The sequence below is a fragment of the Engraulis encrasicolus genome, chromosome 7, assembly GCF_034702125.1.
Source record: "Engraulis encrasicolus isolate BLACKSEA-1 chromosome 7, IST_EnEncr_1.0, whole genome shotgun sequence".
In the NCBI taxonomy this organism is placed as follows: domain Eukaryota; kingdom Metazoa; phylum Chordata; class Actinopteri; order Clupeiformes; family Engraulidae; genus Engraulis; species Engraulis encrasicolus.
Window position 1 is genome coordinate 26,235,800 of NC_085863.1, and position 13,578 is coordinate 26,249,377.

The 13,578-nt window shown below is 47.2% G+C and overlaps 1 protein-coding gene across 1 annotated transcript in view; it reads left to right on the top strand.

Moving 5' to 3' along the window:
- Positions 1-1,314: 1,314 nt before the first annotated feature.
- The window catches only part of si:dkey-175m17.7 (uncharacterized), a 20,288-nt gene continuing 8,024 nt past the window's right edge, over positions 1,315-13,578 (top strand). Inside the window, exons 1-4 of the mRNA XM_063202187.1 lie at positions 1,315-1,593; positions 2,449-2,784; positions 3,207-4,116; positions 4,195-5,346. Of these exons, the coding sequence (XP_063058257.1) occupies positions 1,315-1,593; positions 2,449-2,784; positions 3,207-4,116; positions 4,195-5,346 (2,677 nt within the window). The remainder of the gene's footprint in view (positions 1,594-2,448; positions 2,785-3,206; positions 4,117-4,194; positions 5,347-13,578) is intronic.

Consider the following 13,578-nt stretch of genomic DNA (forward strand, 5'->3'; position numbering starts at 1 on the left):
CTTTACTGTGGATTACTGATGACTGCACTTCACCAGCACCTGGAACCTGGCTGTGCATAGGAGTTTCAGATCTTTGAATATTACATGGCTACACCTTTAATATGTTTTAATATCATACTGCTGGTGTTGTAATGACATCTGTAAGATGTACCTCTGATTTGTACTTAATACAACTTTTACAACACCAATATGTGTATGATGTGGTGGTGCGTGCAATGTGGCGGTGTGTGTTGTTGTGTGATGTATGTGTGTTCTGTGTGTGATGTGGTGCAGTATGTATCGTTGGTGTGGTAGGTGTGTCCCATCTCCTATGTCACCCCAGTGATGCGTTTCCTCTGTCGTATTATTAACAGGAGGGTTGTGGATGACTAACAGAAGTCTGCTTGCTTCTGTGCACCTCTCATCACAATGTTGTTAATAGCGTGGCCTAAATATTGTGCATATTGATGTGTGACCGTGACAATAACATGTGTTATTAATATCGTCTGATAATAACATGTCTATTACTGTGTGTGTTAAAAAAATATATATGTATTGATTATGTGATGTGATGACTAATGACTAACCTTGCCCCCTACCCTTACAGTAAATTGTGATGTGGTATCATATTGTGATTTTGATGTTTCATTTGTGATGAGATGTGATGTTACTGTGTGTTGTTATCAGATGTGGTGTTACTAATGTATAGTGCAGAGGTGTATAAAGTAACAGTAGAAGTACTCTTACAGTGTATCTACCTCATTAGATACAGTAGAAGTGGTGTATTAACTGTGTAAAATGATGTGGTAGTGTTGTAATAACATCAGTAAGAGTACATCTACTTCTGCATTATACACTTCTTGTACAGTATGTACAAATGTATCGCAATACACCGATGTGTCTGATGTGACTGTGACTAATATATATATTTTTTGTTTTGTTTTGTTTTCTGTCTTCCTATACACATATTTTCTTGCTTTCTGCTTTCACACTGTCCCATACAAATTCTTTCTCTGCTATTATTTGTCTTTCCTCCTTTTGTGTTTCTCTCTCTCTCTCTCTCTCTCTCTCTCTCTCTCTCTCTCTCTCTCTCTCTCTCTCTCTCTCTCTCTGTCATCTCCTTTCTTCACTCTGACCTTTCTATTCATCCCTTTCTCATGCTCTTTCTTTCTCTCCTCTCTTTTTCAACTCTCTCTCTCTCTCTCTCTCTCTCTCTCTCTCTCTCTCTCTCTCTCTCTCTCTCTCTCTCTCTCTCTCTCTCTCTCTCTCTCTCTCTCTCTCTCTCTCACCCCCAACACACACACCCTCTCACCCCACAGCTCCGCCTTGCCCCAGATGCCTCCGCGGCCTCTTGACGAGCGTATAGTGGTAATCCAGCGCCCCAAGAGTTTGGCCCTGCGCGTGGCCTCACCCCAGACAGCGCCCCCGCAGCACGGCAGCAGCAATAACAGCGGCGGCGGCAGCAGCGGGGCAGCCTCCCGGTTCGACCTCGCGTCCCAGCACCCCTTACCCTCGGCCCGCATCCGCCCGCACCCTGCCCTCACAGCCAACGGCAGCAGCAGCGGAGGAGGAGGAGGCTCTTGGGAATGCAAGCGCCGGTCCCGCTCACAGAAGGTCTACTCACTGCTTAGAATAATGTTTTAGAATAATTTAATTAATTTTTTTTATGCCTGTAGCCTCTTTTTGCAGATGGGCCTGTCGGTGGATCCGTTCACCCTTTACTGAAAAGACTCAACTACATCATTGCAGCATTGCTATGATGACTACTTAGAAACTTAAGTAAAAGATTAAGACTTGGTAATTACAATGTCGGTGTCAGGTTATAACATAGGCTTACGTTATAGCATAGGCTCTCTCCATGCAGCAGACAGAGATGCGGTAGGGTTGGGAAATGGCCCAGGCTGGACTCAAACCTGGGTCGCCATGGTTACACACAGTAGCATATGGACATGTGCCTAAGCTTGCAAGCATCCCTTACTCATTATTATTTGTAAATCACTGGTGCCCCAGTCACAGAAGGACTACTGCGCTCATTGTTTACGCATCACTAAGTGACTAGGGCCCTAAATGTATAGCAGATAGTATGTTAGGGTGTGTCTCAACTGGGGCTCTACTGCCCCCCAGGGATGTCTAGGGGGGCTTGAGAAAGATATAGCTGAGAGATGGGTGCTCAGTTGCCATTGGGGGGCATTAGCCTATTTTTTGGGATTGGCAGGCTTATGATGTGGTCAAGGGGGTCGTTGGGAGCCTTATGATGAGGTCAAGAGGGCATTTGTTCAAAAAAGGTTGAGAACCACTGTGCTAGAGCAATATAAACTATACTATGTTCTAATTATCCTTTAAAATTGAATACTATATATTATTCATTTAATTTAATTTAATTAATTGTATTCCCATGTATATTTTTAAGCACATTCCATGAAGTTAATAGTAATGTTTAATACCTTTTGATTGGTTGATGGATTGAAGGTCCGCGGAGAGCGAGGGGAGCGAGGCTGGGAGAACGGCATCGCCGGAGGTGTCGGTGGGCACGTGCCTAGCCACTGCCACAGCAACGGCACCGTCACCCTCGGCCCCAGGCCCCACCACAAGCACACGCACACCATCGACATCCACCTGTCGCTGGACAAAGGCGGCGGAGGAGGAGCTGGAAGAAGCGGAGGCAGCACTGGTACCAACCACAACCACAACCACAACCAGGCTCCAGACAAGGGGGCCAGGAGAAGCAGCAGTCTCACCCGAGGAGGCAGCACCAGGAGCGGCCGAGGAGGGAGGAAGGTCTCACTGCACCTCGACCCTGCCCAGGTATTTTTTTAAAAGATGCCTTTTTGCCTTTATAAGTGACAGGATAGCAAGAGAGGGGCAGGAAATGAGTAGGGAGAGAGAGTCGGGGAAAGGTTCGGCAGATGACCCGGGCCTGAATCAAACAGTGTAGCATTCCAATGCCCAGCCATTAGAGCGACAGCTGGGCCAGCCCAGGTATTTTTTTTTTGATTGTTTATTTTCACAATTTGTGCAACATTTCTTACTCATTCATTTTAACAATCTGTGAAATACCTTTTGTTTTATAAGCAACTTGTTGTTGTTAACAGTCTACACTTACAATATAGGCCTATTTATATGTCTAGAATGCCTTTTTTATTTTTAGAGACCATCATTAGCATTTAATTTTTTTTATTAATACATCCTGTCCATGTGTTCAATAAATAAATGTTTTAAACTTTCAGGAGAGGAGGAACGGTGGAGTCTCCGGCAGCAGCGGTGGTGGTGGAGGTGGTGGTGGTGGGTGTGGGTCTCTGGGGAAAGGGGGCAGCGGCGGCATCCTCCACTCTTCCCAGAAGCCTCAGCCACAGGTGAGCCATCACCAGAACCACCTGTCCGTCTCTCCGGGCGGCGTCCTAGAGTTCGTGCCAGCACAGCGGAACACCCAGACGAACCCGAGGAAAGAGCGCGACTACTCCACCTGCAACGGCTACTCGGCGTCCGGGGCTGGATCCGGATCTGCCTCGCGTGGCGACCACCACCACCACCACCACCGCGGTGCCCCAGTCTCCAACGGCAACAAGGAGAACACCAAACTGGGCCCGGTCCCGGTGCAGCAGACGTCGGCCAACCCCCCCCACCACAGCCTGCCCCGCCACCATGGCCCCCACCAGCCCCCTCTGACCCCGCATGCCACGCTCCTGAACACCCCCTGCCCCCCTCCTCCTCCTCCTCCTCAGATCCAGGCCCCTCCGCCCCCGCCTTACCCCTCCCGCGTGCCCCCGCACCCCCCCAACTCCTCCAGCACCTCCGCCACTGTCTCTTCTTCCTCGGCCGGCCCCTTCCCCCCTCACCCGCGGCCCTCCGCTCGAACCCGGGACCACAACCCCCATCACTCCTCACGCCATCACCACCCCCCTCACCCCCATTTCCCACCTCAGCTGCAGCTTCACGGCTTCCCCCCTCTCTCCCCCACTGCCTCCTCCCGTGAAGGCTTCCCCAGCCCGGACCACACCTGCACCATCGACCTCGCCCACCCTTTCAGCTGCGGCTGCTGGAAGCTGGTGCGTTGCCGCGGAGGCCGGAGTCACGGCCACAGCCACCACAGTCACAGTCATCATAGCCACGGCCACCACAGCCACAACCACAACCACGGTCAGTCCGCCGACAGCCCTTCCTCGTCCTTCTCCAGAGCTCCTCCTCCGAGACCAGGGGGCACCTCAGCGGTGGCAGCCCAGGGAGCAGCTGCCGCCATGGGCCTGAAGACGCTGGGCGGCTGCCTGTCCACCGCCTCCACCACCACCAACACGTCCTCGTCCAACAGCACGGCGTCCGAGTGCCGCGCGGGGCTCCTGCGGGGCCAGCTGGGCGGCTGCGCGTCCTGCTCCAGCGAGACGGCAGCTGGCGTGGGGGGCGACTTCCGGAAGAAGTTGGTAGGCGGGTGCCTACCGTGCGCCCCGCTGTCGTCCTCGGCACCCCTGAGGGCGCTCCAGAGCTGCGTGACCGGCTGCAACCCTAAAGCCAGCCAGACGGCCAGCTCCACCTGCTCCTACTGCAGCAGCGACCCCATCGTAGTGACCTTTAACCCCCACCGGAGTAAACAACAACAGCAACAACACCAACAACAACAACAGCAGCAGCACCATCAACAGCCGCCTCTGCACGGGTCTGGCCGCGGCGGCGGCTTCGGCCCTATCGGTGGTATCCATGACAACGACGACGACTACAGTGTCCGCACCATATGGCCCGAGGAGCTAGCGAAGAAGATAAACCGCTCGAAAGTGGCGCAAGGCAACAGCCACCACCACATGGGCGCAGGCTGCATGGGGCATGAGCAGAACGGAGGGCACGGAGGGCACAGTGGCGGCCATAGTAGCGGTGGCGGCGGCAGTAACCCCGTCATCCTGGACTGCCGGAACCTTCTGGAGTTCACTCGATCGCAGCTGACGGACCACGCGGGGCGGCGCCGGCTGCAGCAAGGCAAGAGCGCCGTGCTGGACTTTATCGGGTCGGGCGGTGTCGGGGCTGGCGGCCGAGGGGGGGACTCGGGCCGGGACTCGCTGAAAAGACTGTGGACGGGTGGCGGCGGCGGCGCTGACGTGGGCATGATGGGAGACTCCAACGGCCTGGGCGATGACGACGACGACGATGTGGACGATATGATGATGATGATGCCCCCGCGCTCGCCTTCGCCTCGGCCCCCGTCCTCCGCGCCCCAGTCGCCCCCCTCGTTCTCCCCGCCCCCCTCGGCCCACGGTACCCTAATCAAGCCCAAACCCCGGCAGAGAGACAACGGTAGCGGCCACAACACGCTCCCCTCCGCACACTCCCTCCACCTGGTCCTCAACTCCTACAATCAGGAGCAGGACGAGGACAACGGGAGAGGTAAGTGCATCTGAGATCAAGTTCAAGTCCAGGGGTGCTTTCTCTACACAACATCGTTGCTAACTAAGTTAGCAACTTACTTCGTTGCAATGCAATTTCCCATTGGAAACCCAGTAAGTGCCTAACAGGTTAGCAACGATGCTTTAAAAAAAATAGGGTCCATGGGGTTTTGGTGTGTCCACAAATTCAACAATACAGCCAGACAAAACTAAACTAAGGGGACATGAAAAAAAATCAAGAAGACATAGGTTAATAACATTGAAAAGTGTAACTAGATTGCATTCTCACAGAAAATGCTGGAAGCGGGCTTGCCTTTTGGGGCAGAGATGAGCAGTTTTATTTTTTATATCTCTATCCCTAAATTAAAAGCAAATTACTATTGAGAAAACAAAGCTAAAAGAAATGTTGGAAAAAATCCATCCACCCAGTCAGAAGTTATCGAATCCTACTCGGACCCATGTTGACTTTCAAAATTATATCATATGAAGTGTTCCTTAGCCCAGTGGTTCCCAACCTATGGGTCGGGACCCCCCTTATGGGTCGCCAAAGATCCACAGGGGGTCGCGGAGCCCTCTTGATTTTAAGGGGTTTCATTTTGAATATACAGTGCCCTCCATAATTATTGGCACCCCTGGTTGAGATGTGTTTTTTAGCTTCCAATTATTATTATTTTTTTCTAAATAATATGGGACCTTAATGGAAAAAAAGAGAAAAATCCAACCTTCAATACAAGTGCATTTATTCAGTGGGGAAAAAATCCCACATAAAGAAATAATTATTTGACATCAAATAATGTGTGTCACAATTATTAGCACCCCTGTTGTTAATATTTTGTAAAACCCCCTTTTGCCAACAAAACAGCACCTAATCTTCTCCTATAATGTTTCACAAGATGGGAAAAGACAGAAAGAGGGATCTTCAGCCATTCCTCTTTGCAGAATCTCTCTAAATCATCCAGAGACCTGGGTCCTCTCCTCTGTACTCTCCTCTTCAGCTCGCCCCACAGGTTCTCAATGGGGTTGAGGTCTGGGGACTGAGATGGCCATGGGAGGAGCTTGATTTTGTGTCTGGAGAACCATTTCTGTGTAGATTTGGCCATATGTTTAGGGTCATTGTCTTGCTGAAAGACCCAGTGACGACCCATCTTCAGCTTTCAGGGAGAGGGCAACAGATTTTGATTTAAAATGTCCTGGTATTTCAAAGCATTCATGATGCCATGCACCCTAACAAGCTTCCCAGGGCCTTTGGAAGCGAAACAGCCCCACAGCATCACTGACCCACCCCCATACTTCACAGTGGGTATGAGGTGCTTTTCAGCATGCACATTTTTCGTGGCACGCCAGACCCACTTAGAGTGTTTGTTGCCAAAAAGCTCAATCTTGGTCTCATCTGACCAAAGCACACGGTCCCAGTTGAAGCCCCAATACCGCTTGGCGAACTCCAGACGTTTGCGTTTATGATTGTGGGTGAGGAAAGGTTTTCTCCGTGCATGCCTCCCAAACAGCTTGTTGGCGTGTAGACAGCGCCTGATGGTTGATTTGGAGACTTTGTGACCCCAGGATGCTACCATTTGTTGTAATTCTGTAACAGTGAGCCTTGGAGATCTTTTGATTTCTCTTACCATCCTCCTCACTGTGCGTGGTGGCAAAATAAACTTGGGTCCTCGTCCAGGCTTGTTTACCACTGTTCCAGTTGTTTTGAACTTCTTAATTATTCCTCTCACAGTGGATATGGCTAGCTGCAGTTGAGTGGCAATCTTCTTGTAGCCTCTGCCTGGCCTGTGAAGGTCGACGCACATCTGCCTCACTTGTATGCTGTGTTCCTTTGTCTTTCCCATGTTTAAGAGTGGATAAGAGAAATGGCCTCGGTGTCACATCATATTTATACCCCAGGGAAACAGGAAGTGATGAATTACTAATTAAATGTTCCTACATACTCTGGTAAACTTTGTAAACTACTGTAGAAATGACAGAAATGCTTCAATTATATTTATTTCCTGGGAATTGTTAAGGGTGCCAATAATTGTGGAACAGGTGATTTAATGAAAAATAATTAATTTTTAGTCAGGGATTTTTTTTTATTTTCCTACAATTCATTTGAGTTGAAGGCTACATTTTCCTAACATTTTCAGTGTGACAGTATTCTTCTGCAATAAACACTGAATTTATTTTAAGGCTTTTAACACATCTCAACCAGGGGTGCCAATAATTATGGAGGGCACTGTATAGCCCATGTTGAATAAAAGACAAAGCATTTAACTAATAAATGCATAGACGCAACAAATTGTAAGTGCTACATTAAACATTTATTCAATATTTGACCAAAGACGAATTGAGGAATAAAATAACTAAAATAAGTTATCACAGGAAACGGAGGGCATCTTGTGACTCCGTCTCGTGCTGGCGCTCGCGTGGTTGGGTCACCAAAGCTTAAAATAGTGAAAACATGGGTCCCCTAAGAAAAAGGTTGGGAAACAATGCCTTAGCCAATGTAAAATAACATGTATGTCACTTTGTATATCCCCAAAACACGGAGCTACAACACTTTCAAGATGGCTGAATCCAAGATGGCTGAATTGTTTGGCCCATAACTTCTGACTCGGTGGATGGATTTTTCCAACATTTCTTTTAGCTTTGTATTCTCAATAGTAGTTTGTTTTTAATTTAGCTATAGAGATATCAAAACTAAAACTGCTCAGCTCCGCCCCAAAAGGCAAGCCCGCTTCCAGCATTTTCTGTGAGAATGCAATCTGGTTTCATTTCTTTTTCATGTCTCCTCTTAAACCTGTATACAGTACAACTCCACCTTTCTCTCTCCCTTTCCATCACCACTTACTCAATGTTTAATGCGCTCTATAGGTCGACATACAGTATAGTGGCCTGATAGTACGTATAAGGCATATGACATGATGTGTAGCTCTGTGTTTCTGTGCTTATGTAGTACAATATCTTGTGCATATGATGCCCGCCCGACATAGTATCCTGTCTACTATCTTTTCACATCTCTCTCTCTCACACACACACACACACACACACACACACACACACACACACACACACACACACACACACACACACACACACACACACACACACACACACACACACACACACACACACACACACACACACACACACACACACACACACACACACACACACACCACTATAACCTAACCCTGTTTATCACTTGCCCTTGTTATCAGAAGCAGAGGAGCGCTTATCTTCTCTCTTATCTTACTGTGTTCTGAAGTGCGCCTCAGCTTCTGTATCCTTATCGAGGGCGCTGTGGTCAGACATAGCTGTTGTTCCTGTATCTATTCGAGATTAGAGACCACATTATCAGTGTATTCACATATCTGTGCTGTGCCTCTTAATTAAGGTTGTTCTGGGAAGCTCTTTTTTTTATTTCATCTCATCTCATCTGCAACCCTTCCCCCTCTCTCTCTTTCCTCTTTCTCTTCTTCTCACTCCCTGGCACCATCTCTCCCTTTTCTTTTTGTCTTTCCTTTCCTATGTTGTTCTCTCTGCCTTTCTCTACCTGTTAACTCTCTCTCTCTTTCTCTCTCTCTCTCTCTCTCTCTCTCTCTCTCTCTCTCTCTCTCTCTCTCTCTCTCTCTCTCACTGTTCTCTCTCTACTCCTGATGTGCTGTCTTTGACATCTGTCACTCATGGCTTTCGGTAAACTGAGTTTGGGTCCATTTGCTTTTATTTGTGTAGTAAAATAAGCCCATAAACAAAGCCCTCGGGCCTCTTAGAAGAGCAATCTTAGACCTGCTCCATTTGGTTGTCAAATACAGCTCGCTGTGTAAATGTGTTGAAAAATATTTTGTATATCTGGCATACCAAACACTTTGGCTAAATCTATTTGTGTGCTATATGGTAAATATATCACACGCACACACACAGCTCTAAGGGCACAGAGCACATATCAGGCTGCAAATTCCTATCACTCAGCAATGTCAATATCAGAAATCATGAAATGCCAGTTCAGTATAGGCGTCCATCTTTGTGTCAGTCTCACTAAGTTAACCCATTTTAGCCTGATGACTCGTACAGTATGTGTTGTTTACCCTTGCCTGGAGACACATATACACTGCATTCAGGCTCTTCAGATTTGAGCTTTTTTAATAAAAATGTGGGTATGTTACAGCTGAATTAACACATTCTAATGCAAGATGAGGGTATTGGGGTTTAAATGCAACTTAATTGATGTTTTTATGTGCATCAGAGGCTAAGATATTTAGGTTGTTATAGGCTTAGGGTAACTTTCCCAACAAGGGCTTAGGCATTCGGCAGGCGTTTTTTGCAGGTGCTTCAGGCATCAATGGGTTAAAGGCCTTTTGTGTAAGATGTCCCTTTGATTCTTCAAACTTGGCAGGGCTGAGACGTGACTTAACATGTGTCTCGGGCCGTTATGTAGTTGAAAATAAATACATAAATGTCAAATATCAAGCCCATAGGAATATTTCAGGTTGACGGTGGGTTGTAAATATTCTTTTTTTTAAATCATAATATTTGAGACAGGTTTGTTATCAGGCAGCACTTTTTCTTTTAACAAACACCTTAACATTTTGGAACAAATTCACGAATCCCCCTTTACTTGAAAGGTACAAAACTAATTCATGGCATCCCTACAGCATACAAGCATAACAAAACAAAGGCAGAGTTCCCAGCCAGTCGCATAGGCTATCTCTGATGCATACGGATCGATGGCTGCACTCTGCAGCTTAGATTACTGTTGTGTTTTTAGCCCAGCTGAACTGGGGCCAAGGTCACGTGCCCAGTACCAGGGAAGCCAGCAGAGGGGGGGCGACAAATGGGTCAGCTATCCTGGGCCCTGGGAGAGGGGTGGCGCCACAATCGTGTCCCCATTAAATTGTATGTATTGAGGAGGGGTAAGATGACTTTGTCCCTGGCTCGGCCATAGCAGTCAGTGTCCCTGCCGAAGCACATCATGCGCGCAGGCACGCAGGCACACACACACAAACACACACACGCACACAGGGCAAACAAGAGGGTATCGGATATCAGGCCGAGGCTTTCCATCCAGGCGTAGCCCCTTAATGCGCGCTGTACCTCCAGTGGCACGCTGTAATAGTCATTGAAACGTTAACTACCATAGTATTGCAATACTATGACATAACACAGGGCCTTTAGTAATGCACTACGACTTGGTCATTGCCATTGTGGTAACAGCAAATTTATAATGCTTAATGGGTTAATCACAACTACCTGAGGGAGAGATAGCAGCTCCTCATTCGACTCTATGAAGGGGGTTTTATCACACGCGTTTGTCCACGTTAGGTCACTTATGGCGCCTGTAAGAGGACCTGAAGGTCGAAACATTGCACTCTTGCTATTCAATTTTCACAGAAGACAAGCAGTGTTTGTAGACTTTATTCTTTTTCACTTGGATTATTGCTTTTATTGTCCTGCACCTGGCCCATCAGGAGGGATGTGCACACATCTACTTCTCTGAGCCTGTAAGAGGAGCCAAATGCTTGAACCACTATAGACAAACAATGATGTCATCCCCTTGATGACATCAGACTGACAGACTTGGTTACTTGTTAAATGATAAAGACCGGTTAAAGGGCCTACAGGGATTGAATATGTTGGTGTTCATTGTAGGGGCAACAGCATGACGAAAGAAAGTCACAGACATTCCTTTATTCTAAGAAAAAAATTGGCATTGTACTGCAGTATCAAACTGCAGCCGTGATCGTGTGCATGCCAAGTGCTTGCCCTCCCCATGACCTCAGACTCCCTTTGTATAGCATTAATGACCGGTGACATTAATTACATCATATAGACACCATGTAGTATGGGCAGCCGTGGCCTAGTGGTTAGACAGTTGGTCTTTCAATTTAGAGGTTGCCGGTGTCCTGTCTATATGAGCGACCCGTCGAGATGTGATTCTCTTCGCTACTGAGCATGCGCACGCATGCGCACACCCTCGCGGTGGTTTTCGCGGGTGATTGCCCATCGAATTGTGAGACCGCAAGTTACGATAGGATCCCCTGAGACTGTCAAGACTCAAACTGTAGCCTATGGGTCTTTCTCAAATGCAAGGCTAGTGTCCTTCCAAGTGTATCAGCCTAATTAGTCACACCCAGTGATTGGATACTTTTTGGTGAACTCTACAGAATATCCAATCACTGGGTGTGACTAATAAAGGGTATCCAATCACTGGGCGTGACTAATTAGGCTGATACACTTGGAAGGACACTGGCCTAGCATTTGAGAAAGACAAAGTCCTCCTGAAGTTACCACCAGTCATCCATAGTTTAGTTAGCCTATAGCCTGTCCACCGACTGTCATGGACTGAAAGTTACGATATATTAAACGGGAAATAGCGTGGATCATCCAGCAGCTCATTGGAAAATCTGCGAAATAGCGTGGCCTTGAAAATGTGCTACTTTGTTGCCTAACCGTAATCGCTCACACACTCAGCCTCGAACATTGTAACATCGATCAGAAAAGACATGTAGAGGACTGGAGGCGTTCTCATTGCAAAATGGAAAAAATCGCCACCTCTGATTGAGCTGTCAAAATGCTCCCTCCACCCTTTTCACTCAAGAATTTGAATCGACTGCATTGTAGCCTAATATGCCTGAACATGGTAATAAGAAATTCACTGGTGGGGATGTTATGAAAATATGATTCCGGTCATTAAAAGACAGACATCTGCCAAAACAAAGCCACAATAGGCCTACGCTATCTGCTATCTGGGAATATCTAAACCGCGCTTGTTTATCCCCATAGCACATGATTTCATGTGGCAATTTGCCTTGCGAGCCCACGTCGCATTGAAACCAAACCAACAGCAAATGACTGCATTAAACAACCCGTAGCCAGGCCCTGATCCCAAACACTTTCTCCAGTATTTGCGCAAACTCAACTCAGTCTCTTTCATATGGCACGTTTCTTAACTTGCTCAAACGAGAGGCTCACGGTTTTTTAGTGGTCAGCAGCCGCACGTTCTTATTAAACTCCGCACGAACGATTGCACACCCCTGTCCGTGAAATAAACAAAGTAATGGTTATTAAAACAGTCCTACGTGGACCGATTGAAACGCCTTCCGCGGAAAATCAAGGTCGCTCATTTAGATGAGGCATCGCAAATAGAACACCACTATCGAATAGGGCGACCGGTCGGTCATCTCGACGAGGCAACACATCTCGACAGAACACCGGTTCGAATCCCCCCTGACCTCTCCCTACATCTCCATCCATGGCTGTAGTGCACTTGAGCAAGGCACCTAACCCCACATTGCACCAGAGACTGTTACCGATACCCTGAAAAATAATAGTTGTAAGTCGCTTTGAATAAAATGAAAGCGTCAGCTAAGTGCAATGTAATGTAATGAAATATAGTAAATGAATGACCAATGATGTGATTACAGCAAAAGCAGGACAAAATAAAGCGACAAATATTGCATGCAGGAATATACAGGCAAGGCTTATACAGTTTAGCCAACCAGAGGGGTGTATTCTATTCTCTACACTGTATTAAATCTAACTGTTGAATTAGGTTAAGTTGAACCAACACTGAAAAATGTACCGTGTATTTGTTTTTTTGCTCTTGACAACTACTGTACCTCATAACAGTTACCATTGTGGTTGCTTCACCAAGCCACCAAGCCACAATTGTCTTTGCCATAACCAAATGTCACTGAAGGCCAACAGTCATAAAATGTTTATGGCATGGACATAATGTTTATGACACATGCATAACGCTATTATGACACTGTAATGACATGCTCATGACACCGGCATCAAGTAAAGTGTTACCCAACATGTAGAGGTCGAACCAAATGACAGCTCTCCCCCTCGCACTTCAAAGCAATATTATTTATAGATATTGATGTAGCGTCTTTGTGGGGCTGTAATTTCCACTTCCACTTTGTTCCAGCCTGTCTTCACTTCTACTCTGTAAAGGCAGTCAGCACTGCCCCACACCCCCACCATAGTCTACCATGCTAATTAAATGGTGGCAAAGTCGTTACAATGCAGACACACACGACAACACTAATAACACGTTTGTCTTCGTGAACCAGCAGCTCCCCGTATTCATCCGGCTAAATAAGACGTATGCGCAGCAGGATAACACTCCATTGTCTGTTTCCTTTCTCGCTCATTGCCCTGCTGCTTTGAGTACGTCGTGAAGACCAGACATTAATAATAACGAAGCGGATAAACAGCTGGCACTAATTTGTTGTTATCCTAG